This window comes from Alternaria hordeiaustralica (assembly GCF_023758085.1).
Source record: "Alternaria hordeiaustralica strain BMP 2776 chromosome Unknown scaffold_4, whole genome shotgun sequence".
NCBI classification, from domain to species: Eukaryota; Fungi; Ascomycota; class Dothideomycetes; order Pleosporales; family Pleosporaceae; genus Alternaria; species Alternaria hordeiaustralica.
In genome coordinates, this window is record NW_026056776.1 from 626,080 (window position 1) to 651,442 (window position 25,363).

The window sequence follows — 25,363 nt, forward strand, 5'->3', positions numbered from 1 at the left end:
TTTCTTTCTGGTGAACAAGGGACATTCTTTGCTTGTCGCGCACAGGCTCTTCAGGGCAAACGCTTCGACAATCGTAGCATTGACCGGGGAGGCTGCAGGGGTAAAGAGAGGCATACATATTGCGAATCTCAATCAAAGGAACGCCTATCTGAAGTCGGACGTGGACCCCTGGCATACACGTGGATCTTGACCAGCTGAGACATGCAAGTTGCGGTGCTGTTGTCCGTCACTCCGCAATGGTGTTCTGCGGTGCTGAGCGCCTAGTGGCAGTATGGCGCCCGTTCAACTCTGTCCTTCCGGCCCAGCCGAATATCCTGATAACCTTTATCGAGCGGCCACTGCCAGCCAGTTGTGGTCGCCGGACGTTCTTGGAAAACAGGGCATACTGGGCGTCGGCAGCTACTCCTACCTCGGTCACAAGCGCGAGCCAGGATTAATACGAGTCGCACGAAGACGGCAAGCCAGAAAGACAAAAATAATCATGACATGCCTTTGTGCGGTGCTTCGCATTCTCAGCCTAGCTGCCCACGAACGAACGTGTGTACCCCGGCCTGTCGATTCAGGACAGCAGCTGGAAAGTCATGCCTGACCTCACACCGCCAGCACGGGCGCCAGCAGTTGTGGACATTGTGGAGCGGAAAATTCTAGGGGGCTTCGAAATTGGGTGGAAGCGTCAAAGAAGCACGGGAGAAGGTCGGCATAGGCGCTAGATCTTCGTCCTGCGCTGGAGGTCGGTGGGTGTCGGACGTTGGCAAATAGGCGACGTCGCAAATTGTGTGACGGAAATTTACTGTCAGTGTGTCAGAATTTGCTCCTGGCACGCACCGGCTACTGGAACCGAGCGATGCCTGTTCCTGAAGCGCTCGCAAGCAAACCCTCTTGCAAGCGGTCCCAAGGCGGCGACTGATCCCAGCCCTGCGCACCGTCAAGGTGAAAAGGAGGGCTACGTTTCATTCACACGACCGTTCGCACTAGCCATGTCTGCTAGCAATAAGCCGGTAGTGTCAGGGAACAGGTGATGTCAGAAGAGAGAACGAACGTGCCGTGGGTCAATCATGCCTCGCTGAGCCTGCTGCCTTGCCTGAAGGATGATGCGTTGTACGAAGGACATGCCGCGACGGCGACAATACTGCGACAGGATTGGATCAACACGATCTTCACGCAGTCACGAGGCCGATGAAACGACAAGGCGGTAACGCGCGAGTTCGTGTTTCTTCTCCCCCCTGCTCATTAAGTGACCAGGATCAGCGATGTTTCGGCGTGCTTTAGCTTATGCACAAGCCAGGAGCCACCCCTTTCCTGCTCATCAGCCCAACGCCTCTTTCACCGCTTGGGCCGTGCCATGCCCTGCCTAGCATTATTACACACATCGTCAAAGTACGTAGCTGACCGACATTTTGGGGGTCTGCAATCTGAGCACAAACATAAATACGTTGACCCCCCACCATCGGAGAGTTCGTTTCATCATCCAGAGCCGAAGACTACTACCACTACTACTACAACACTACCAACCAACACTACAACAACCTACTCAACGCTTCCGCTCTACACAAGCCTACCAGCTTCACCTTCAACTCAACACAATGGCCGCCATCATCTACGAGGAGTCCAACATGGGATCGCAAAACCTCCCACCTTGCCCTGGCCCACCACCAACCCGCCCTCTGCCTCCTGTCCCATCCAAATAGACATCAACATGAACATCAACTCACATGTCTGTCTTGCTCGACTTACACACTTGGCTTTGGCGCACCACAACATCGATATCAACTCCGCATCCTTACCGAACATCCACCGCACCCCACCCTAATACTCTACCAACCGACATCGACCCGCACCTTGCCGCCTGGTCTGCCGCCATCATGCAGTGCATCTGCAGCACCCAGTACGATCTGATCTTGGACGCACTACGCGCCCTAGACTCCGAACAACTCCACGTCACTCACCTGACATCCGCCGCGAAATCCGGTTAAAAGCAGCCTACGCTTGTCTTTGGAGAGCGATCCCACACCATTTCAGCCTTGCATCACAAGCCTCCACATGACGGCCTGCAGCCATGTGGCATTGCTGCATCTACCAGGACCTGCTCGTCTGACTCACATCGGAGCATGGCTACGACTGCATATCCAACACACGCTGGCTCGGGTGTCCGGAACGATCCTTCTCTATAGACGCCTACTTCATTTTGGCACATACACACCGCAGTCCTTCTAATATTGAGCGTATTACTTGCTTTGGAACATGCATTAGTTGGCGCTTGGGATTGGCTGTGTGGCATCATAGCATCATTAGCTTTTGGAGTTCTATTACTGGTTAGGCGGCATCACAGCCAGGAGGAATACCCAATATCGTCTCATAGCATTAATCATTTGATCTCAGATCAACTACACGCATACCTTGTCTTCTGTTGCATGTGAAACCCGGGTGCCAATCATCGCCACAGCATGGTCCTGATCACTAATCGCGTCGGCAGTCGACACTGAAGGCGTTGGGGGCTGAAGTGAACGTCTCCTGGGCGCAAGGCATCTTCCGCTAACATGGCAGCCCAGTTGTCAGCGCGCGCGATAGTTCCCGTGCACACCACCATTGCTATCCGCTAAGGCACATGGCGGTGATAGGACGCGCCGGTGGTTGACAAGCGCGGCAGCATGTCAGAGCCACCAGGACTGCAACCTCCACAATCAGGCACCTGTACATCACAAGCGCTTGGTGGTACACACGTGGGCGCTGTGTGACGTAGTCCTGACAGGTCGAATAGAGAGCCAATAATGCGAGTCGTTTACCTGCGATGCAGATTCAGGTGTCCCGCAGCTACCGAAACCTTCCGTGTGACCGGTTCACCTTGAAATCACGGCACCACCCCGGCTTGTGCAGGAACGACGATACTTGCCGCCGCTTCATCTTGCAACGCTAATCAGCAGGACAGATGCGGTGTCTGAATGCGAATATTGGCAGGGCTCTAGTCTGTGGTTTGGCTCGGTTGCGCCTGCCTGCCTAGCTCCAACGACGGCCGTGAAGCCCTTCAGGCACAGGTGCATGCTGCCAGGAGCCCTGGCCTGCTTTCAGCTGAGGCAGATGACTCCTCTGCGTATAGCCAACCACCGCTGCATCGACTACCACACGCTAACCCAGCACCGTCTGTCGCCATAACAGCGTCGCATGTTGCACGACTTCACCGCTCTGCCAGACGACGTGCCCGCAGCTGCGCAGCCGTTAGCGGTATGCGTCGCATTGCACTACCCCTCTGCCATCATGGCCAACAACAACCTGCGCATCGCGCGGTTACACAGGAAGTACCATTGTGTGCCTACGCCGCAAATTGACGCCAATCTCCGCCCCTCCGAGCGGGTCCGGGCACACCACGTTGGGGGCAGCCACACCAGAGTCGCACGCCGCAGCACCCTGACGGTGTTTGACCTTTGATACTCGGATGAGTATGCCGACGTTCGCAGTGGTCGACCAAAGACGGCTCGGGCCCAGGCGTATACAGTTTGCACTTGTCTGCGCTGCTGACTGGGAGTCCCTCGGTTTCATGGCACCTCTCATTTGCCAATTGACTTTGAGCAACGCCGACGTCCTTCGTCCTCTGCAATTCCGTGCCATTGGCAGAAGGCATCAAGGCTGCATTCCGGTCTGATGAATACGGACCTGAGCAACCATGCAATCGGTCCTCTGCACGCACACAGACCCATCGCTTAGCTATCAAATTGCTCTCGCAAACACCGATGATGCTAAGAACAGCTCTGTCAGACGTCAACTCAATCCATCCTGCAAGAAGCGAGGCATCCATGTACGCCATCGGCTGACGCAAGCTGCGCGTTGCCGTGTGTACAACGTGTGGAAACCTGCAGTCGTCCTTCGATACATCAACTTTCACGCACGCAAGCGCATATCAATCACACGTCCATGCAAGCCCTCTGCGTGCGTCCAAGTGCTTGCTCAATCCCTGGCAGATCATTGACTCACGCCCGCATTCCACAAACCACGTTGCTTTTGTTGCAGATCGTGGGTCCTGCGGGCAGAGTATGCAGCCTGCAGCCTTATTTTTCCTTGATGCCTACCGCGCCCCGAGCGCTGGCAAAGTCAGCTGTCAATCAACCCACTCAGTCGGCCTTTCTTAGTAGATCGTCGGCGACTTGATCACTCGCTCTGACTCACCTCCAGCGGTGTACCCAAGCTGTCACCGTTACGACACGGACGCCGTTGCAATTTGGCCGATGTCCCATGTCGCAACCGGGTTCTCGGATCCCATCGCGCAAAAGGGAAAAGCCGTTGAACCTATAGCTGCCGGCTACCGCTGTAAAACCCTTACATGGCTCACCGCTGTATAGGTCAGGTGGATGTTACAACACGGCATGTGTGAGGAGGATTTTCAATCTTGTGACTTCCAAGGTTGTTATGTGGGAATTGCGATATTCGCCTTGTTCGCCTAACATCACACTCCTTTCGGTGATCATTACGCAGATTCACCATCAGCCAAGCACTGCGGCTGTAAGCGAACCGCCTCGCAGTGACCTCAATGGAAGACCCCAGCACGGTAAACGTTCAGTCCGGTTGATCACGCTCGGCCAAATTATTTTTCCAACATGTTTGCTCGCCGAGCACACAAACGATTTTCATTGTAATACCTCCGTTACCTTGAGCGTCACCGACAAATTTCCGCCGACTTCATGGAGATCTCCCAAACAGGCCGTACACAATATTCCTCTTATTTGCGTACCGCTATGCATGATATGCAATGCCTGCAAGATAGAGTGTCAAAACAAGGATGGACGTCCTCCTTGCCCGTCGCTTGCGCAATCTGTTTCGCAGGCAACAAGGCATTCGTGGACAATAATATCCCACACCCACTCTTTCCCACACAATCGTGTGTGTGTAGCTCTGTCGATCAAACAGCAGCGTCCTGAACATGCCGTTCATGCACGTCGTCCAATACGGCAAAGTGGATTCTCTCGCCACCGCGTCTGACATCTGAAACAAGTACAGCCATTAATCGCGCCATGATTCAATATTGCCACGCCTGTTACCACCGCCTTTGCCGCTGGCCTCGGACATTGCTTGCTGACTTGCATGGTCTGCTCCGGAGTATAGTGTGAGAGAGTTTCTGCTTCAAACGGTGCCTCGGTATTTGCATAGGCGGTGCCTGTGGTTATTAGCCGGGTCTACGAGTTTGAGGCGTGTAAGGTTAGATTCAGCCTATCTTTCAGGCATCAAAGAATCTTGCCTTGTTGTGAGCATGGCTGCCACACTGTAAGTTCGACTAGCTGAGCTATACGATGTCAACGCGTCTTGGAGGACGTATGCAAGGAACACCCCACGCTCCATCTGCAAGATGCTGTATCCGGCTGAAGTGCTGTATATTGCCCTCACTACACACCAGCTGCATATGCTGATCATCGATTGTCGGCGTACTTGCTCTAGACCTGTGGGGGATCTATCTGGAGTATCAAGCGGACTTTTCGCTCCCGTTCAGACTTTTGCGATTTTGATCTTGAGATGTCGTTGCGATATAGTTCATGGTCCTGATGCACAGCCACAGGCGCCACATGGAGGTTGAGGTCGTGTCGTACGAGCGGGCCAATCAATCAAATCCGCGCCTCGGGAATCTTGGAAGTCCAGCTGCGATACAGCGCACTGCATGCGGGGCGTATGCTCAGCGCAACGCCCGCTTGGAAGACGACCCTACATACAAATATAGGTCTTTCTCTTCCTCATTATTTCTGCCTAGCTATTGCGTTTCGTATTGCGCGTATAGTCAAACATGGGGCTCGTCGATTGGTTGAACTCCATGGCGGAGTTTGGTGAGTGGGCTGGTGGTCGCAAGCCAGTGACGAAGAAGTCGGATGCGCTGCGCTTCGGCGTTTTGGGGGCTGCCAAGATTGCGTACGTCTACGCTCTACTGTCTCCGTCCACAACAGAACGTCAAGATGAGACGTGAAGCTAAAACATATCGTCGAACAGTCCATTAGCTTTGATCATCCCAGCGCGTTCACATGCAGAGATCATAGTCGTTGCTGTTGCAGCTAGAGATAAGACGAAAGCGGAGGCTTATGCGAAGAGATGGGACGTGCCAATCGTTCATGACAGCTATGAAGGTAGGTGGTCCGTCTCGTGGCATCTCTTTAGTCGGGGAGCATCAAACATGAAAGCCCCGAGCTACCGCGTGGTCACACTGACCCGTTGTAGCGCTCATCAACGATCCATCCATTGATTGTATATACAATCCCCTCCCCAACGGCCTCCACTACAAGTGGACGCTCGCCGCACTCAAAGCAGGGAAGCACGTCCTACTAGAGAAGCCGTCCGTCTCCAACGCGGAAGAGGCTCGCTCTCTTTTTCACCACCAAATCCTCGGTGCTCCGAATGCTCCGGTACTTGTTGAAGCAAGTCACTATCGCTTCCACCCCGCGTGGCATTTCTTCTTGGCTCAATTCGAGAAGCATGATATAGAGAAAGCAAGTGCTCGCGCTGGAGTGCCGAAAGGGGGTATCCCAGCGACGGATATCAGATTTGAATACGATCTTGCTGGTGGCGCTGCAATGGATCTAGGACATTACACCCTCTCCGCGCTACGAGGCGTATTTGGGACTGAGCCCACAGAAGTCACTTCAGCAACACCCCGCCTCATACACGCACCACACGATCAACGCTGCGATCAAGCCATGGAAGCTACCTACACCTTTTCCAACGGGGGCACTGGCTATATCTCAGCCGACCTAGGTGCCCGAGGTGGTTACTGGTTCCCATGGCTAACATCCAACTGGCCCAGCTTCCGAGACCTGCTCGCCTGGATCTCCGTGACTCTACATCCTGAAGACCTTGGTGTCGAAAGCGGTCTACAAAAGTCTAGTCAAAAGGTACTTATCTTCTCAGGTTTCATGAGTCCGCATGCCTACCATCGTATCGACATCACTACAACCATCACCTTGCGCGACCCCACATCTGGCAATATCGTCAAACAAGAGAAGAAGACCGAACACAAAACAGCATACAAGTGGACTGAGGGTATGGGCGGCGAAGAAAGGGGACAGGATTGGTGGACATCGTATCGGTACCAGCTTGAGGAATTTGTGAACAGGGTCAAAGGCAGAGAGGGAAGTGGTGCCTGGGTGGACGGCGAGGAGAGCATTAGGCAGATGGAAGCTACGGATCGGACGTATGAGAAAGCTGGTATGTCGATTAGGCCTACGAGTGCGGAGCTGGAGTGAGCAGGAACGGAGATGCAGTGTTGCGTCATCGTTCCTGTAGCTGAGCCCGGATGAGGCTATTGATTGGAACTCGGCCCCGGGGGGTAGCACTCAGGGTAGCCGAATGATCCCAATCTCACAATGGCGCATATATATGTATTTTTAATCCATACTTAAATGATTTGTTCGGAAATGCGTCATCTCTTGGCTCTTTCCAGCATCGTTCAGCGGAGCGAGTTCTTTGCGAAGCCGCGATGTTGCACCGGCACCCAAGCTCACCAACACAGCCAGCCACCCCGCTTACGCATCGCAGAAAACCCTCACCGCACGATAAGACAGTAAGCAAATAGTTCCAAAGTAGCAAGACAGATACCAAGCAGCGACAAGCTTCACCAAGCCTGCACAAGCCTTGCGTCTACCTGCCTGACTAGGTATCGCTTCGCTGCACTCAGCGCGCCTTGCCCCGCTTTTGAGGTACAGAAGAACATGACGCGATGGCAAGCCCAGGTTCCGAAAAGCCGAGTTTGAGGGCCGTATAAAAGCGATGCGGTACTTCCAAAGCACACTGGTACGTCGACTGAACAGAGGCTTTGAGAATGAGGTTTCTGACGTTGGTTTGCAGTTTCGCGGCGCTGGGGTCTGCAGGTCCGGCTAAGACTCGGACGCCATGGATGGATAAGAGACAGGCTGGTGATGCGCCTGCTTATGAGGCGCATACCATTGATCAATTGGTTCGTTGTTATGCTTTCCGTTGGCTGCTGGCGTTTTGCTGATTGTTGTGGCAGATTGATCATTTTCCGGATAGCGATCGGTATCTTCCACATACCAATGCTACGTTCACGCAGCGATATGGTAAATATAACACTGCTACCTACGTTTACAGCCTGAGCTTACTTTTTTGTCCAGTTTTCGATTCGTCATACTACAAGCCTGGAGGACCGGTATTCCTCTACATTGGCGGGGAGACTAGCGTAGAGTCGCGTTTCTCTAACTTACAGACTGGAAGTAAGTCACCACAAAGAAACACGGTCGATCAGTCTTCCCGGGTAGCTAACCAGCTTCTCCAGTCATTCAGATACTCATGGAAAAGTTCAATGGCCTTGGTGTGATTCTCGAGAATCGTTACTACGGCGAAAGCTACCCTTACAACACGAGTACCACGGATGAGCTGCGGTTCTTGACTACAGAGCAGAGTAAGTGACGGCTCTAATTTCGATGATCATATGTTCTGACGTGCTGTAGCTATTGCCGATAACGCCTACTTCAGACAGCATGCTACATTTCCAGGTATCAACGCCACTTTGAGCAGTCCCGATACCCCATGGATCATGTACGGCGGTTCTCTTGCTGGTGCTCACACCGCATTCACTATGAAGACATACAACGACATCTTTGCTGGAGGTATCGGTAGCAGCGCTACCATCCAAGCCTTACTCGAGTATCCTCAGTGGTACAATCCCATCATGAAATTTGGCCCGGCAGACTGCGTTTCCAGGATTGTCGACATCGTTGATAAGATTGATGAACTCGTTTGGAGTGGAAACAAGAACGGCATCCAGCAACTCAAGGATATCTTTGGTCTCGGTGCGCTGCAAGATCTGAGGGATTTTGCTATGACCATTGCATTTCCGATAGGAGGTCCCATGAATTATCCCACCAACACTTGGCAAGAGCTCAGTAAGTAATTACACTCTATCATTGGTGGTAAAACAGGAACTGATCTCTTACCAGACTGGTCCGACCTCTACGGTTCAAAAGATTTCTTCAGCTTCTGCTCCAACGTGACGAACACCAACCCGTCGGCAAACATCAGCAGCGTGGACATGGCGCTTTCCAAGTACTCCAACGGCGAAGCTTGGACTGGATTAGGTGGATATGCCGACTACGTCAAGAAGACGCTCATCCCAACCTGCGAGAGTGGCCGGATCGACAGCACAGACTCCGGTTGCTTCGGCACCCAGAACCAGACATACTACGCCGACCCCACAAACGGAGCAGCGCGCTCATACCTCTATTCAACCTGTTCCGAGTCTGGCGCTTACCAAGTGGCGCCCACAAACGGCCCCTCCCTCATCTCTCGTGTCCTCCAAATCGACTACACCCAGCAATGGTGCACCTGGGCCTTTCCACCGGGCGAGCACAACAGCATCCCCGCCACTCCCGCGTTGCACTACTACAACAAATACGGAGGCTGGGATCTTCAGGCTGAGAACCTCGCTCTCATCGATGGCAACACAGATGTCTGGCTCGACCTGTGCTACCATTCAAACTTGGCGGCTCAGCCTAGGATCAGCAGCGATAAGTATCCGAGTTATCTGATTGCGGGAGCCGGACATCATTGGGATAGCTATGGGATTAAGAATGTCAGCGCTGAGCCGAACTATATCAGAGAAGCGCATTATTGGGAGGAGAGGACTGTGAGTCGATTCTTGCAGTTCTGGGCGGAGAAGGAGCATTAGGTTGGGACGAGCTGGACATGGGTCTTTTGCGTATAGGACTGTGTACTGTCTGCAAAGTCGATATCAATGACCCCCACTTTCTTCTGAGGCGCTTGGGCGAACGCGGGGTAGTCGAGGACCCTGAAAATGTGACTTGACAGGGAACTCTGCGCTTTTGCATGTGATGCGCCGCGGATACAACCTTATTTTGTGAGTCTTATGCTGCTTAAGTCATCTTCCAGTTTCCAACATAACAACAGTCATTGATGCTCGCCATTCCAGCCTGTTGGCGATGTAGAATGATGCGTGCGCGTTTCAATGTCGGTGTTTGCCACTGTGGGTCGCCAGGGGCGCGCTAAGTGGCTTTTGTCACCGCTTGGCTTCATCAAACAGCAGCCTCACAGCTCTTTGCTACACCACCATGCGTTTGTGCCATTGACACTTACCACAGTCTTTGAATTTGTCGATTCAGTCTTTCCTTTTCAGCACTGCACAGTGCTTGTTTCCTGTTCGTTCTAGCGGGCGCTAGCCGTTGCTATCGTTATCAACACATCGCGACAACACCAGCACCGAGCGTGTCAAATCATCAACGGAATGGGCAAACTGGCTTTTCCGCTCGACAAAGAGCTCACGGGGCCGGATAGGGTTGTTCTGAATATACTGCAGAAGGAGTACGAGCTGCATGAGGCCAAGCCTGCAGAATCATCGACAGATGCAGCGGAGGATTCTGATGACTCGGGTGTCAAGCATTCTGAGATTGTGACGCCGTCACCAGAGGGTCAGTACTCACTTCAGTCGATAATCAATGCCTCGGAAGCATGCAATATCGACATGCGCTTCTGATGCGACCAATGACTAACTTTGTTTAGATCTACAAGACCAGGAGCAACAGGCGATTGCTTACCTCAAGAAGCTTAATGACCCCAAGTCCGACAGCTTCGAGACCAGTGTTTTCAGCTCTGTGGATGAACCCGACATCAAGAACCCTCTTCTTCGCCAATGGATCATTGACCCCTACATCCAATGGGCGAAGAAGGTTGTCCGAGTCGAGACCGACGTTATCATGATTACGCATCTGCTGCTCTACTTCTGCACCAGCATTCCGTCAGCCGCATACTTGTACATCAATTTCCATTGGTGGCACGCCGTCCTCCATTGCGTCATGCAAGGCTACTATATGGGAGCATACACTCTTCTGAAACATCAGCATATCCATATGCGTGGTGTTCTCAGCAAGAAGTATGATTTTGTCGATCGGCTGTTCCCATACATTCTCGACCCGATGATGGGCCACACATGGAACTCGTACTACTATCACCACGTCAAGCATCACCACGTTGAAGGCAACGGACCCAACGACCTTTCTTCTACAATTCGCTACCAGAGGGACAGCGTTTGGGACTTTGCCCAATACGTTGGTCGATTCTACTTTCTGATTTGGCTCGATCTGCCGATGTACTTCTTGCGTACACGCAAGCCTAATCTCGCGCTTCAAGCTGCAGGATGCGAGATCGGTAACTACGTCTTCCTGTACTTCATGTACAGTTTTGTCAACGCTCGCGCGACGACGTTCGTGTTCTTGATCCCTCTCGCTTTCATGCGCTTGGCTTTGATGACTGGCAACTGGGGACAGCATGCTTTCGTTGACGAGGTCGAGCCGGACTCTGACTTCAGGTCGAGCATCACACTTATCGATGTGCCTGTAAGTTTACATTCATCCACTCTGGATAGTTCCGAATAAACCGCTTACGTTATGATAGAGCAACCGATACTGTTACAACGATGGCTACCACACCTCTCATCACCTCAATCCGCTCCGCCACTGGCGCGAGCACCCAGTTGCCTTCCTGTCGCAGAAGAAGCAGTACTCTGACGAACAAGCGATTGTCTTTTACAACATCGATTACTTCTTCCTTACAGTCAATCTGCTGAGAAAGAATTATGAGCACATTGCCAAGTGTCTCGTACCGATGGGCGACCAGATGAAGCTTACGCTTGACGAGAAGGTCGAGATGTTGAAGCGCAAGACGCGGAAGTTTACTGAGGAGGAGATCGCAGAGAAATGGGGCAAGCAGTATGCTAAGTTGAAGTAGGGGTAGATTACAATGGTCGGTAGATGTATATAATTCTTTTACGTGTTCAGGAACCATCATCACCGCTCGGTGTCGATGACGCGACAGATGTGAAGGCATCACGACATTCTGTCGCTCTTGCTCTGTGAACCCACGTGCTAGCGTGCAGCACCTGCCCCGGTATGTTCGCTCATCATATCATTCGATATTGGTGCCGATCACTATCCATCGTCGCAACAACACCCTACACCCATCACTACTCCACTTCCAGCAATGGCGAATTCCGGGAGACTACCTTTCGATCAGAGCTTGTTTGTCGCAACGCCCAACGCGATTTACTTGAGATCGCAGCTCGCCCGGAAGAAGCTGTTCGAGTGCGAGACCGCTAACGGCATAGTCAACGCTCGTGCCTCAAAAGACAACAGTAGTCTCTTTGCTGTAGCAGATGGGCAGGTCGTGATACTACACGACGCTACTCGAAGCCGAGACAGGAAATACAAATTGAAGAACGGCGATGTATGGCATGCTCACGGATAAGGACAGGTTCATGAACTGACACTAGATTAGGGCGAGCCACGTCTTCTTCTGTTCTCACCCGACTCGCGCATCCTCTACTTCACGACAACACTGAGCAACTCGGTTCAAGCATACTCCATACCAAACGACGAGCTTCTGCCTTCCCTACCATCACATCCGTCTCCGCCGAACGCGATCGCAATATCCAGTAACGGCACTGTCCTCCTTTCAGCCTCTCCGAACCCACCAACTATTTACCTCCAAGACCAACGATGGGGACGCAGCGCAGCGGTGAACTTTCGCCCGACAGATGCTCGTTCGGCTGCTACGTGTGCTGCGTTCCAACAGCCGAACGGTCCTGCACAGCTGTCGTATACCAACTTCGTTATTGGATTCCAAGACGGGCTACTAGCGATGTACCGCCTGTTTCTACCTTCACTGCGAAAACGTTCCGAAGACTCGCGTGTACATCAACCGCAATTCTTCCAGTTACAGCCCATTCGAGTCGGCGTCATCAAAAAGCTTCATAAGCCGGCTATGGGCGGTATGCTGGCAGCGGAGTTCCTACCAGGCTACAAGTCGCGGGTTGTTAGCATTAGGCATGATGGGAAATGTCGACTTGTCGACTTTGAAGGAGGTGGGAAGATACTGCGGACATAGCATGTCTCCGGCCCCGCTACTTGTTTGTCTGTTTCAGCGCAAGGTCCAGTGCGCTCGAAAGGTCGGGCAGATGGAGCGGTGTTATTGAGTGGTGATGCGACAGAAGATGTTGGAGAGGTATTTGAGGGCGTTGAGACTCTGATCGCAATCGGCACGCAGGCGGGGAAAGTTCTCATATTCAACATCCTGGGCCTACTGATACATGAAATCGCACTGGGAGTTTCTGTTACCGCTGTCGAATGGGTCGGCGATATGACGGCACCTTCTCTCCTTCCGATTCGCGGATCGTCACTGTCCCCCGAGCCTCGTTCAGTTGTCGATATTGTTGGAGTAGAGCAACCGACATCCTCCGACGAAGGCACGGGTACAGTCAAAAAGGTCGTATTGGCCAATAAGCAAGCTATGCCAAGGAGGTCAATTCCTCTGCGACCGCCGCCAGATCTGTTCTCCGGTGAACCTAGAGAGGCTGGATCCAGAATTCCTAGTCGGAGAAATTCAGATGTGTTGCGAGGCTCACCACTACGCGTCGAGCGAGCGCGCGAAAGACCGGTAAAGAAGGCTTTGGTGCGACCGCGAATCTCCACTGAGACCTTTGATTCGCCTCCCGGTCCTTCCTCTGGTGGCGTCTCTGATGCCAAAGTAACTCAGTCCCCAGCAGGAGCTGACCCTCCAATACAAGAAAGCCAGAGATGGCCACAGGTATACCAGGCACCAAACGTGGCAACACCTCTGAAAGCAAACCAATTCTCCGCTTCTCATAGATCTGCCAGCTCTTCTCCAGAGTCCGAAACCTCAGATGAAGATCAGGAGTGGTTTACACCTCCCTCTACGCGAAGATGCAGAGGGAAAGCTCCACGGCGTGATCTGAGTCCAGAATCATCTCTGACCGCGCCAACCCTCGCGTCCACACGACCGATGCCTTTTACCAAAACCTTATTTACTGGGTTGGGTTCAACCAGCCGTAACTATTCTCGTCCGAGCCCCTGTATAGTGGAGGAACTGTCCGGTCGACATCAAGAAGCGAAGGTTGAAGCATCGAGAAGCTCAGTGATCGTGCCGAAGGCCGCTGGACGCCATGTCACCATCCTCGACCCAGAATTGTCGTCGCCTTTCGATAGCCCGAGCAGTCTGTACTCGCGAGCCACTGCGACGATGTTTGAAAGACTCCCGGTAGCGAGGGCAAAGGAGCATAGTGCTGACCGGCGACCTGGGGTCCTACCTGGGCCTGAGACTCCAGTCTTGAAACCCGCGCTTGTGAACGTCGATGCACATCCAGAACTAATCAGCAGCGCGTGCTCATCTGCAACTTCAACGCCGAGCAGAAGCATAGCCGCAGCTTCCGATCAGAGGTTCACCGACATTGTAGGCTCGAGCGATTTGAAGACAACGCCGCATACTCCACCGAGCCGCGTAGTCGCCTCCATCGTAGCATGCTCCTCTTCGTCTTCGCTCGACATCCTGTACTCTCTTCCATCCCGACCAAAGGCTGAGATAACCTTTGTGCAAAACCACAGCCCCCGTAATCCAGCGACCGCAACACACCAACAGCTCACGCCGAGTTCGCTCGACACACGAGCGGACTCTCCAAGCAGTGTGTACTCTCGCTCCATTTCCGGCATGACCAAAGAAGGAACCCAGGTTCATGCTGTCATTGAAGATACCGATCAGTCAGCATCGTCAAATGCGCCCATGACACCGCAACATCAACTTAGTATCCACGCGCTGGGTACGCCGATGTCTACCAGCTCGCCGACTAGTCTGTACTCGCGGCCTACTCCTCGTATGTTTCTCGACCGCTCACATGCTGTCGACGGGCCGCCCGCCGAGAAAGCGAAAAACGACGGTTCGGGTGTTGTGACTGCCAAAGTAAGGACGGTGGCGGAGGAAATGACGTGTTTGGCTGAAGACCAAAGGACGCTGAGACAGGAAGTAGCGGCGTTGAGGGAGGAATATCGCGTGCTCAAGGGTGTGTTACTGAAGCCGAAGGTATGAGGTGTGCGGGTGTTGTTGTACGGCGTTTCCTTCTCCTATCTCCTCATGTTCTTGCCCTTTCTTTTATCGCATCCTCGTAGCGTAGCAAATAACATAACCAGTCCTCGAGCCATTTTTGAACCCCATATTTTATCCTCAGTCATAACATCCTTATCTTAAATCCACCCTCCCTGCCCCCAAACGCCCGTCCTCCTCTTCCCTTCCGCCACACTCCCACCACTACCTCCACTCATCAACTTCCTCTCCTCATCTTCCGCGTAAATACTTCTCACACTGCCCCTAACACTGCTTCTCTTCCCCCCGCTGCTTCCATACGCAGACCCAGCGTGTCCTCCACTTCGCCGCGCGATCTGAGTGTCCTGCTCGACAACCGCTTTCGCCATCTTCCACAACATCCACGTCTGACACGATATCAACACCAGCACGAGTAAAAGGACGATGAGAATGGCGAACGCGATGAAGAGGAAAAGTACGGTTTCGTCGTCTCGAGGAGGAGGACCGGAAGGTGCGAAGCTCTTGCTACCCATGTTCGCTGGATTGTTGGTTTGCTTGCCGCAAGATACCGTCGGATGATGATGACGATGATGATGATGATGCGAGAAGGAAAAAGATAGCCAAGGAGAACCATTGATTAAATGAGCGGGACTTTAGCAAGCACCGATTATGGGTTGGGCGCGGACCGAATTTGAGGGCAACGTAACGCTGTTGCAGATCTGTTTCATGGATACGAGGACAGATCGGGAAGATCCATGCTGACAGTTCGCGTTCACTCGGGTCCACGCCAAGGTCTAGACCAACCACGGAAGCAAGGATGCGAAGCAAGGGAGGGTTTTGGAGAATGATGGTATTGATGAACAAATAGAAAAATCCGGTACTAGATACAAAGAGGTCATTACACTACTTCTTTTCCCATTACCGTAACAGTGACACCGTGCGCTATGCAATACAACCGCGATATCGTTACCGCCGTTCTGTCCTAACAAACAAAGCGATGAAGCCAAGTCGTCGAGTCGTGAGGTAGCAATGCCAGTGCCGGGTACTTTCATGACAAATGAAACAATCTGTTGCCCAAAGTGATGTGTCCAAAAAAGGTGTGAAGGAGAATAAGACAAGAAAGAAATACCGTCCTGCAGTGACAGCAACAAGATAACCCCCAAATCTTCAAACGTCGTCATGCGAATCCAGATGGCAAGTCGCAGCAATCTATGCAGCAAGCGGCTCCTCTCCGTTGAGCTCGTCATCCTCAACGTTCTCATCAACGCCGAAGCCGGAGTCCCATTGGCGCTTGGTGGTCTTCTTCTTGCCCTTCTTTCCAATCTTGACCTTTTCGCTGACCTTGGACACCTTGCCAGTGGCGACACGGTGAAGATCAACGCCTTGAGTCTTGACTTCAATGCGCTTGAGCTTCATCTCCTGGATGGCCTGGAGAGCGTCCTGGTTGCGGCGCTTCAGGTCATCAGCAAGACGCTCGTTTTGCTCCTGAAGTTGACGTTGCGAGATGGTAAGGGCGTCGATGGTGGCACGGGTGTCCTCCTCGGCGAGGCGGAAGCGCTCCTTCATCTCTTCGATCTGAGCTTCGAGGAGAACGATGGTCTCGAGACGAGCATCGCCGAGAAGACGCATCTCGGTGAGCTCGGTTGTGCGCTCCTCAATCATCTCTTCGTACTCTGTGCTGCGCTTCGCAGACGCGTCTTGGAGGCTCCTGATGGTGGCTTCTTGTGTCTTGATGACAGTGTTGAGGGAGTCGACTTCAGTGGCGTGAGCGCCGACGATGTTCAACAGCTCATTAGCCTCGGCCTCAACACGTCTTGAAAGGGAAAGGTTCTCCTTGCGGTAACCCTCGTTCTCGCCCTTCTGGAGAGCAAGCTCATCCTCAAGGCTGTTGATCTTGCCCTTGAGAGCGGTTGTGTCCTCCAGGTAGATACGCTCCTTCTCAGTGACCTGGTCGAAGAGATCGTTGATCTCGGCTTGCTGACGCTGGATCTGGTTGTTGAGGTCCGTGATGTTGGCCTGGAGCGACGTGATGGTCGAGTTGGTGGAGTTCTCCAGCGCGACGTACTTGTTCTTCAGGTCATTGAGTTGAGTAGCAAGGTCGGCAACTTGAACGTCACGATCTTGCTCAAGCTGGTCGCGGGCGTCTGTCATGTCGGCCAGGTTGTTCTCCAGTGTCGCAAGATCGCTCTCGAGACCAAGGATCTGCTGTTCCAGTTGGGTGATGGTCTTCTCCTTCGTCTGACGGAGCTGGGACTCAGCAGCAAGCTGCTCGTTGAGATCCTGCTCGCGCTCATCGGCCTCTTCTGAAAGGTCAGCAATGGCGTTCTCCTTCTCCTGCTGGAGTTGGAACAGCTTGAGTCGCAGCTCATTAGCCTGGAGACCAGTATCGTGAAGACGAGTGTTGAGATCTTCGATCTTGTCATTCGCCTCGTCGAGATCAGCTTCAGTCTTCTCGCGCTGAGCCCGCTCGGAAGCCAGGTTCTCGCGGGTATCGGCAAGCTGCTCCTTGAGTTCAGTTATGGTCTCGTTGAGGTTCTCGATGGTGTTGGCGTGCTGGTACACCTGCTCGATCTGCTCATCACGCTCGCCTTCGGCAGACTCGCGTGCGGCAGTCTGGGCAGCTAGACGCTCCCTCAGTGTAGCCATGTCGGTGGTGATGTTATCAACATCGGTCTCCATGCGTGTGATGCTATCCTCCAACTCCTCGATGTAGGTATTCTTTTGTGCGACGTCAGCCTCTGCGGCATCGCGGCCCTCCTGCTCGATGCCGAGATCGGTCTCCAGAGCTTGGATGCGCTCGGTGTATTCCTGTTCCATGCGAGCGATCGTCTCGTGGTGGGTCGTCTCGAACTCAGCTGCGGTGACGGTAACGGTGTCAAGGTCGACGCGGTACTTCTCGAGATCTTCACGTAGTTGTGCCAAGGAGTTGTCCTTCTCTTCGTTCTCGTCTTGCAGGCCAGCGATGTGACCATCTTGCTCGGCAAGCTGGCGCTCTTGTTCGGCCGACAGTGAGGTCAAGGCAGCGTTGCGCTCCTCGAGATCAAGGATGACGCGCGCCTTGTCTTCGTTCGCCTTGTCGAGAGTGAATACTTCGGATTCAAGCTGCTTCACGCGCTCCTCTGAGTCGCCAAGCAAGTCCAGAACACCCTCGTACTGTCGTCGGAGAAGCACTTCGGTCTTCTGGGAGCTGTTGATAAGAGTGAGCTTCTGCTTGAGCTCGTAGAAGATGCCACTGAAGAGCTCTGGGACCTTCTGAAGAAGCTGTTGGTTGGTAAGGCCAACAGTGGTACCGGGGAAGAACTTCTCGATTTCGGCGCGAAGGTCCTCGAATCCATGGCGCAATTCGGTGAGGATTTCGCGAGAGGAAGCACCAGCCTCGATGAAGCGGAGGTTCTGCAGCTCGATGGTAATTAGGCGCAGCGCACCTTGAGATTCGCCCAGGGCCTTGCTCATCTGCTTCAGCTCCCGCTCGTAGCGCTCGATAGCTTCGTCTTCAATCTTGTCCAGGATGATCTCCTCGCCTTCAGTCAGGCTGTCGCGGTTGAGCTGTGATACGGTCGGCAGAGACTCGAGTGTCATCTGGCTAGAGATCTCCAGCGCGCGGGAGGAGTACTCGCCGGTGGGGGTTGTCACCATGTCGAGATCTTGCGACATGTTCAGCTCCTCGGGGTTGACCATGACCAGACCATCCTCGTCGTCGGACAGCTCAACTGGCTCGTTGTCGTCGCCGTTGTATAACGAAGACGCGCGCAGTTCGTCGATCTGCTGGCGGGCCTCGTCTAGCTCCACTTGCAGATCGTTGGCGTCTGCGTCTTCGAGGTCGATCTCGCCAAGTCGGCGGGCCTCAAGACGGTACTCGAGGTCCTTGATCTTGTCGTCCTGCGCCTTCAGCTGGCGACGTAGCTCCAGGAACATCTTCTTGTCCTTCTTCTGGTGGTCCTCGAAGTCATTTACTTCTTGGCTCAAATGGCTTCGGCGGAGGCGGCGACGGGCGCGGCCGTCGAGGACTTGTGTGAGGGGCGCGAACTGGACGCGGTTGCCGTTGGTCTCGTCGACCTCGTCGACGCGTTCGATGTGAAGTTGAGCTGGCATAGACATGCGAGAGCGGCGGGTGTTGGTGAAGCGGCTGCGGGAGGCACCGACGCGGTCGAGATGGGGAGTCAGGCCAGGGAGGGGTTGTGTAGAGGCAGGGCGGTTGAACATGAGCTCGTCCTCGTCCTCGTCGACGGCGACAGGAGGCTCCGAGTGTCGGCGGTTGTAGCGGCGCGTGGTGGTGCTGCTCTGCTCGACATTGATGTTGTCTCCCTGCTGCGACCGCGAGAAGGACTGCTGGATCTCTTCGGCGATCTGGTCCTCGTCGTCGTCGGCCTGGACGCGCTTGCTGCGCTTCGTTTGCGAGAGTTCTGCCGAGGGCGACGCGGTTCGCTTTATGGCAGACGTCATGTCGTCGGTGGGTGTCTGGTTCTTGGACGGGCGGCCGCGCTTGCGTCGAGGAGCGTCACCGGGACCCTCGTGGTGGTGCTCAGATGGTAGGCCACTGAGGCGCGCCATGGTTGAGCGATTGGGCAGTTTTCTGGCTGCGAGTACCTTCTGGATGCAGTATTAGACAACGGGAGCTTCCGGGCGGCGGCAGTGAATGGTCGCGACACGTGGTGCTGGAGCTGCGTACCTGGCCAAAATTTCGTCAACAGAGCAAGATCGTCAATCGGCCCGTGGCTGGCAACAGCGACTGTTGCAGTTGGTACAAGCGGAAGGAGCGGAGGACGCGGGTGTGGTGGGGTACGGGGAGAGACAGGGCCAAGTTTGTCTATATTCAAAAAATGGTTGACGGGCGCCTGCTGTGGTGGGCGAAATGGGGTGGTTGGGTGGAGGCTAGCACCTTTGCTACGTCAATGCGAGCTTGCGGTGAGTCGAGCCGCGAGTGGTCGAGCTTTCACGCTAACCCAGCCCTGACGTACACGCGACTACCGGCGCCCTCTACGCGTTTTCACCCATGGCCATCTCCCGTCTGAACTGAAACAGGCTGTGAACCGGTTTGTTGTATGTGAACTACCACCCCCATCAGCCACTGTCCACTCATTATACCATGCGCACAACGTCACCGTAAGCCATTCACGTAGTACAGGACGCGTTTGAGCCTCTAGTCCGCCGATCGTCATTCTTCTAGACCTGCAGCCAGCTGTCAGGGCAACACGGCCCTGGCGTGCATCACGATGCTTTTGAGGCGCATGCCGATGCAATGGATCTCCCCACGCATTCCCCGATATCCAGCCATCTTCGGTACGATGCGCTGTCACTTCTTCAATAAGAAGTCGCTTTGGAAAAACAACCCCTTCGTTGCGCTCGCAACCCCATACAACCCACCAAGCGGCCATGTATCCCAGAACTGGCGGTATGCCCATTGATTCCACGACTCTGTCTTCACCACGCTTTTCCCTCCAGCAACGCCTTGCAGATCCACCTTCACTTTGTCGAAAACACTTGGCAAGCTTTCGGCGTGGTACTTTTTCCGCAGGTCCATATACTTCTTTTCGTCGTAGATATCCCAGAACTCTTGCTCCGTGTAATACGCATGCGCGTACAGACACTTCATGCCACCTAGTTCCGTGACTTTGGCTTCAAAGTCTCGGTTCAGCTTGATGAATTCGTGGGCGTCGCTCGGTCCCATGTCCCAGATACCCACGTCGAGGAGAATATCGTCTTTGATATTGTTACCTTGGGAGAAGCTTCGCTCCCCACGAGGCGCCGACTTCACTGGACACAGCCAGAGCGGCCAGATGCCCGTCCTTTCATCAGTCCATCGAACGAATTCTTCCGCCGCGTCGTATGGTACACCGTAATCTTGAATGATAGTTCGGGATGCGAGACCTGAGCGATGCAGAGCGTGTACCATGGTCCGGGAGTACATGAAAGGATCTAGTAGAAAGCGCGTGAGACGATTGAAGGGCGTGACGAAGTATTTGAACGCGCGCAGCCCTGACCAGAAGACGCCTCTGTCGTAGCGGAACAGATAGGACTGAACAGGCACAAGCTCCTTGTATGTTGTTTTCTCGTCCTGGGCCCGCTTCAGAATGTCTTCTGCATGCATGTATAGCCAGGGGTCTGTCGCTTTGTCGAAACTCTGAATCCTTCTATTCATTGGAGCATCATGACCATCCGTCAGGCGACCGATCATAATCACGCCACTCGTCATCGAATACAGGATGCCGTCCATGTATTCGACCTCGAGATCGTCTTGGTAGCGTCGGAATTGCTCGACGGCCTCATTTGTTGAGCGAACTGGAATGTACTCCAACTCAACGTATCGACGTGCGTCGATGAGCTCCATTTTAAGTAGGGTAATGACACCTAGACTTCCGCAACTTCCTGCTGCCGTGAAGAACAGATCGCGGTTCTCTTCTGCCGATGCCCATACTACGTCGCCGTTTCCTAGGATAAGCTCAATGCCGGAGATGGTGCGATCGAACAACCCGTACTTATAGGAGCTGCTCTCGCCGCTGGTGCCAGCGAATCTGTCGATCTTAGTTAGCAGTTTTCCATGCCATGTAATTTGCTCAGACGTCTTCGGCTTTGTGTTCATCACTATGAACTTGATGGAGGGCACGAGTGACGACTGGGCTACGTCTTGTCGTTAATCACTCACCCACCACCGACTGTAATGTTCGGGAGTTCCATGACGACTTTCGGCAGGAAACCTCTGGCCATTGTAGCTTCCACAAGTTTATCCATCGGCACGTTCGGCTCCACCAATACCGTCTTTTCAGTCTCATCAAATTGGAGCACATGGTTGAGTGAGCTGACATCGATAATCTGATTCCGATCACGAGACGATTTGCGTGTTGATAGTGTAGAACCATGGTAAATGCGGAATGGGGTCTTCGATGCACTGAAGCGGGCGACTTGCGATGCCAGAGTCGCTACTGTAGAGTTATGAGTATCCATAGTGTGCGTGTAATGATGCAATGAGATGTAACGATATTGTCGGGCGGTCCGAGGATGAAAGGAACATGGTGTGGCGTTGCTTTTGATGTATACATAAGCTGCAGGGCTGAGCCTTCTCCACTACCCGTTGGATCCTGCTAAAGTCACCATCTGACTATTCGCCCCGGACCAAAAGCCGCTCTTGTGTGGGTGTGGGGCGAAGGATCCGTATGCATTCCTCTTCATGGTCTCAGCCATTGTAAATATCCAGGCAATGAGTTGTCATTGACGGTGCTCTAGAGATACCACAGTCGTGAACGTATGCGCGGGCGTCACTTTCCGCATCTTGGGTGATGAAATCGGGCGCCCCATAGGGACCGGAAGCGCGGAAGACGATCCACTCGCTAAGAACGCTGACGTACGGCGTTCGGGAAGGTTCTTCCACCCCCAAGGTTTTGGCTTGCGCATTGAATACGAAATACGGCTCAGGCAGTAGCTGGCAGCTTTCAGCATACTGTTGTCGCGACTGCGATAGTAGGAAAGAAAGATTGGTGGTTCGATCTCGTGGATCCGCGGGCAGGTACGATTGCTACTAGCGCAGCCTCTTCAGCCTCATCTCGCAGCCACATATCACGCAGGAAAGCAACACCAATCGCATCGCTGCAGTCGGCTCCACACCATCTTCCAGATGGACAGTCACCGGGCTACCGTAGAGACAGTACGTTCTCGCATACAGCATTTCTACCACATCAAGACCGCATTTCGTGTTTATCATGGTAGCACGAACAGCACCCGTCATGCCCATTTCGACCGAGATGCTATCGTGGACGTAAGCTCCCTCAATCACGTCCTATCCATCGACAGAGAAAAAAGAACGGCGCTTGTCGAACCAAATGTCCCTATGGATGCCTTGGTCAAGGAAACCATGAAGGCGGGCTTGTTGCCTCCTGTGGTTATGGAGTTCCCAGGCATCACCGTAGGAGGAGGCTTCGTAGGCACAGCAGGAGAAAGTAGCAGCTTCAAGTACGGATTTTTCGACCGTACAGTGTTGAGCGCGGAAGTGGTTCTGGCAGATGGCACGCTTGTCACGGCATCCCAGAACGAGAATCAAGAGCTATTTGAGGGTTTAAGAGGTAGCTTTGGAACACTCGGTGTGCTCACGCTGGTGGAGATGCAGCTTGTTCCTCTCAAGAAGCTGGTTGAAGTTACTTACCATCCAACCTTTTCCTTCGAGAACGCGACAGATAAGATTCAGTACCATACCACCGACGAAAGGAACGATTACGTTGACGGAGTCTTGTTCTCCAAAGGTGCCGGAGTGGTAGTAACAGGGCGCCTCGTTGACAAAGACCGTACGCCGGACTTGCCGATTCAAAGATTCTCCAGACCATGGGACGAGTGGTTTTGGATACGCGCAAAGAAGCTTGCGGCAAAAGGCATCATCACGAAAGAGCTTGTCCCTGTGGAAGACTACCTATTTCGTTATGATCGAGGAGCATTCTGGATGGGAATGTATGCTTACAAGCAGTTTATGGTTCCTTTCATGTGGTTCACACGCTTCTTGCTGGACTACTTTATGCACACGAGGATCATGTATCATGCATTACATGTGTCCGGATACACGGATCGATTCATAATCCACGACATCGCGTTCCCAGCCGCCAACACTGCATCTTTCTTGCAGTATTCAGATCAAGCCTTCAACATATATCCGCTCTGGTTGTGTCCGCTACGGCAGGATGGTAGAAGCTCGATGGGTCATCCCAAGCCGTTCGAGGGTCTTGTCAGTGGGAAAGAGAAGGGCGTTTATGACGGCAAATACATCAGCGTTGGTATCTGGGGCCCTTATTCTTCAAACGAGGCTGAATACGTTCGCGCAAATCGTGAGATCGAAGCAAAGATGCGCGAGCTGGGTGGACTGAAGTGGCTATACAGCCGAGTTTTCTACACCGAAAACGAATGGTGGCAAGTCTACGATAAGCGCGAGTATGATACGCTACGCAGCAAGTACAATGCAGATTCTCTGCCGACAATATGGGACAAGGTCAAAGACCGAGGAAGAAAGGAAGAGTTCGGTCCAGGCCTGAAAGGTATGCTGAAACGCATCGTGAAGAGCAACGCTTTCTTAAGTGGACTCTATGGCATCTACAAGGCGGTCAAAGGTGGAGATTACATGTTGAAGAAAAAGGTTTCCTAGAGCCAAAGTAGTCAAGAATCAGCCGTGTAGTGCAGACATGTGGTATTAAGCAAGTCTTGGGGCCCTCGACCTAGACTCTAGTCTAAGCTAGAACAACCCTACTAACTTGCTACTGCAGCCTTAAGCTACTATAAAGTAATTTTAACGCTTATAATAATAATAATAGTATACTACTCTACACTAAGACTACTTTAAACGCGCTTTTATAGTATAATTATAATACTATATATTACGTACTTAAGCTATAATACTTTTTTTAGCTTAAACTAATTTTACTTATATATAGATAATTACTTTTATTATAACTATAGTACTTTATATAGTATTTTTTACTATATTAGCTTCTTTATAAATATTTAGTTTTTTTTCTTTAATAGCTTTTTTTTTTTTACTATATTAGTAACTTAATTATATATTTTATTTATTTACTTTTATTTATTTATAAAAAAAAAGTTATTATTACTTATTAGTTTACTTATAGTAGTTAGTACTATATATATAATATAATTATAATTACTTATAATACTTAATATTTTTAAAATATACTTTTTTATATATATTTACTTAGTTTTTAAGCTCTATTTTATTCTAATACTATATAAATATAATACTAGCTTTTTTTTTTTTAGCTAATAGTTTAGAAGATAAGTTATTATAGTTAATTTTTTTAGTTTAAAACTAAATATTAGTTTTTTTATTAATTATAAGAAAAAATTTTAACTTATTATTATTTATTTTATTTTATTTATATTTAAGTTTTAGAGATAAAAATAAAAATAGAAATTTTTCTAAATACTTTCTTATATACTTAGTATACTTTTTTTTACTACTATATAATTATTTATTATATATATTATAATTATAGTACTATTTATTTTAGCTTTTTAAGTGCTCTTTAATACTCTTATATATATAATTATAAAAGTAGAATAAGTTAATATAAAATTATATAAACGTAAACTTTTACTAAATAATCTAAGTAGAGCTATTACTTATAAGAGGTTTCTCTAAGTTTCTACGCTAGTAGAGCCTACGCTTGCGTAGGCTAGCGTAGTCTAGAGAGGTCTAGAGAGATCTAGAGTAGTCTATAGCTAAGCAGTTATAACAATAATATACTTTTAATTTCTAACTACTACTTTTTTATTATACTTTAAACTATCTAATTTCTACTACTTATATACTAGCTATATATTATTATAATGTCGCTTTTAGCACCTTCTTACTCTCTACAAGAGTAAGTCTTGAATAGTACAAAGCCTATAAGGGGTTAGCGGTGTCTTCGGGCTGCCGGAGACATCCTCGTGGAACATGAACTGAAATCTCCTCACGTTATCACCTCTCGACTACAGTACCTCATGCCCCGCCTCTCGCTGAAAACCATGATTT

The 25,363-nt window shown here is 51.7% G+C and overlaps 6 protein-coding genes across 6 annotated transcripts; 4 read left to right on the forward strand and 2 right to left on the reverse strand.

Moving 5' to 3' along the window:
- Window positions 1-5,761: 5,761 nt before the first annotated feature.
- On the forward strand, window positions 5,762-7,208 carry J4E84_003002 (uncharacterized protein; the record flags this gene model as incomplete). Its single annotated transcript, XM_049385620.1, has 3 exons — window positions 5,762-5,770; window positions 6,096-6,102; window positions 6,187-7,208. 3 exons carry the CDS (start codon window positions 5,762-5,764, stop codon window positions 7,206-7,208), a joined length of 1,038 nt encoding a protein of 345 aa, XP_049246497.1.
- Window positions 7,209-8,268: 1,060 nt separating this feature from the next.
- On the forward strand, window positions 8,269-9,646 carry J4E84_003003 (uncharacterized protein; the record flags this gene model as incomplete). Its single annotated transcript, XM_049385621.1, has 3 exons — window positions 8,269-8,380; window positions 8,430-8,864; window positions 8,919-9,646. The coding sequence occupies 3 exons, from the start codon at window positions 8,269-8,271 to the stop codon at window positions 9,644-9,646; spliced, it is 1,275 nt and encodes a 424-aa protein (XP_049246498.1).
- A 573-nt stretch (window positions 9,647-10,219) lies between these two features.
- On the forward strand, window positions 10,220-11,718 carry J4E84_003004 (uncharacterized protein; the record flags this gene model as incomplete). Its single annotated transcript, XM_049385622.1, has 3 exons — window positions 10,220-10,403; window positions 10,495-11,327; window positions 11,386-11,718. 3 exons carry the CDS (start codon window positions 10,220-10,222, stop codon window positions 11,716-11,718), a joined length of 1,350 nt encoding a protein of 449 aa, XP_049246499.1.
- A 4,350-nt stretch (window positions 11,719-16,068) lies between these two features.
- J4E84_003005 (uncharacterized protein) lies at window positions 16,069-19,410 on the reverse strand (the record flags this gene model as incomplete). The annotated part of the gene is made up of 1 exon (XM_049385623.1): window positions 16,069-19,410. The coding sequence occupies one exon, from the start codon at window positions 19,408-19,410 to the stop codon at window positions 16,069-16,071; it is 3,342 nt and encodes a 1,113-aa protein (XP_049246500.1).
- A 742-nt stretch (window positions 19,411-20,152) lies between these two features.
- Window positions 20,153-21,801, reverse strand: J4E84_003006 (uncharacterized protein; the record flags this gene model as incomplete). The annotated part of the gene is made up of 2 exons (XM_049385624.1): window positions 20,153-21,371; window positions 21,503-21,801. The coding sequence occupies 2 exons, from the start codon at window positions 21,799-21,801 to the stop codon at window positions 20,153-20,155; spliced, it is 1,518 nt and encodes a 505-aa protein (XP_049246501.1).
- A 667-nt stretch (window positions 21,802-22,468) lies between these two features.
- Window positions 22,469-23,977, forward strand: J4E84_003007 (uncharacterized protein; the record flags this gene model as incomplete). The annotated part of the gene is made up of 1 exon (XM_049385625.1): window positions 22,469-23,977. One exon carries the CDS (start codon window positions 22,469-22,471, stop codon window positions 23,975-23,977), a length of 1,509 nt encoding a protein of 502 aa, XP_049246502.1.
- Window positions 23,978-25,363: the final 1,386 nt, after the last annotated feature.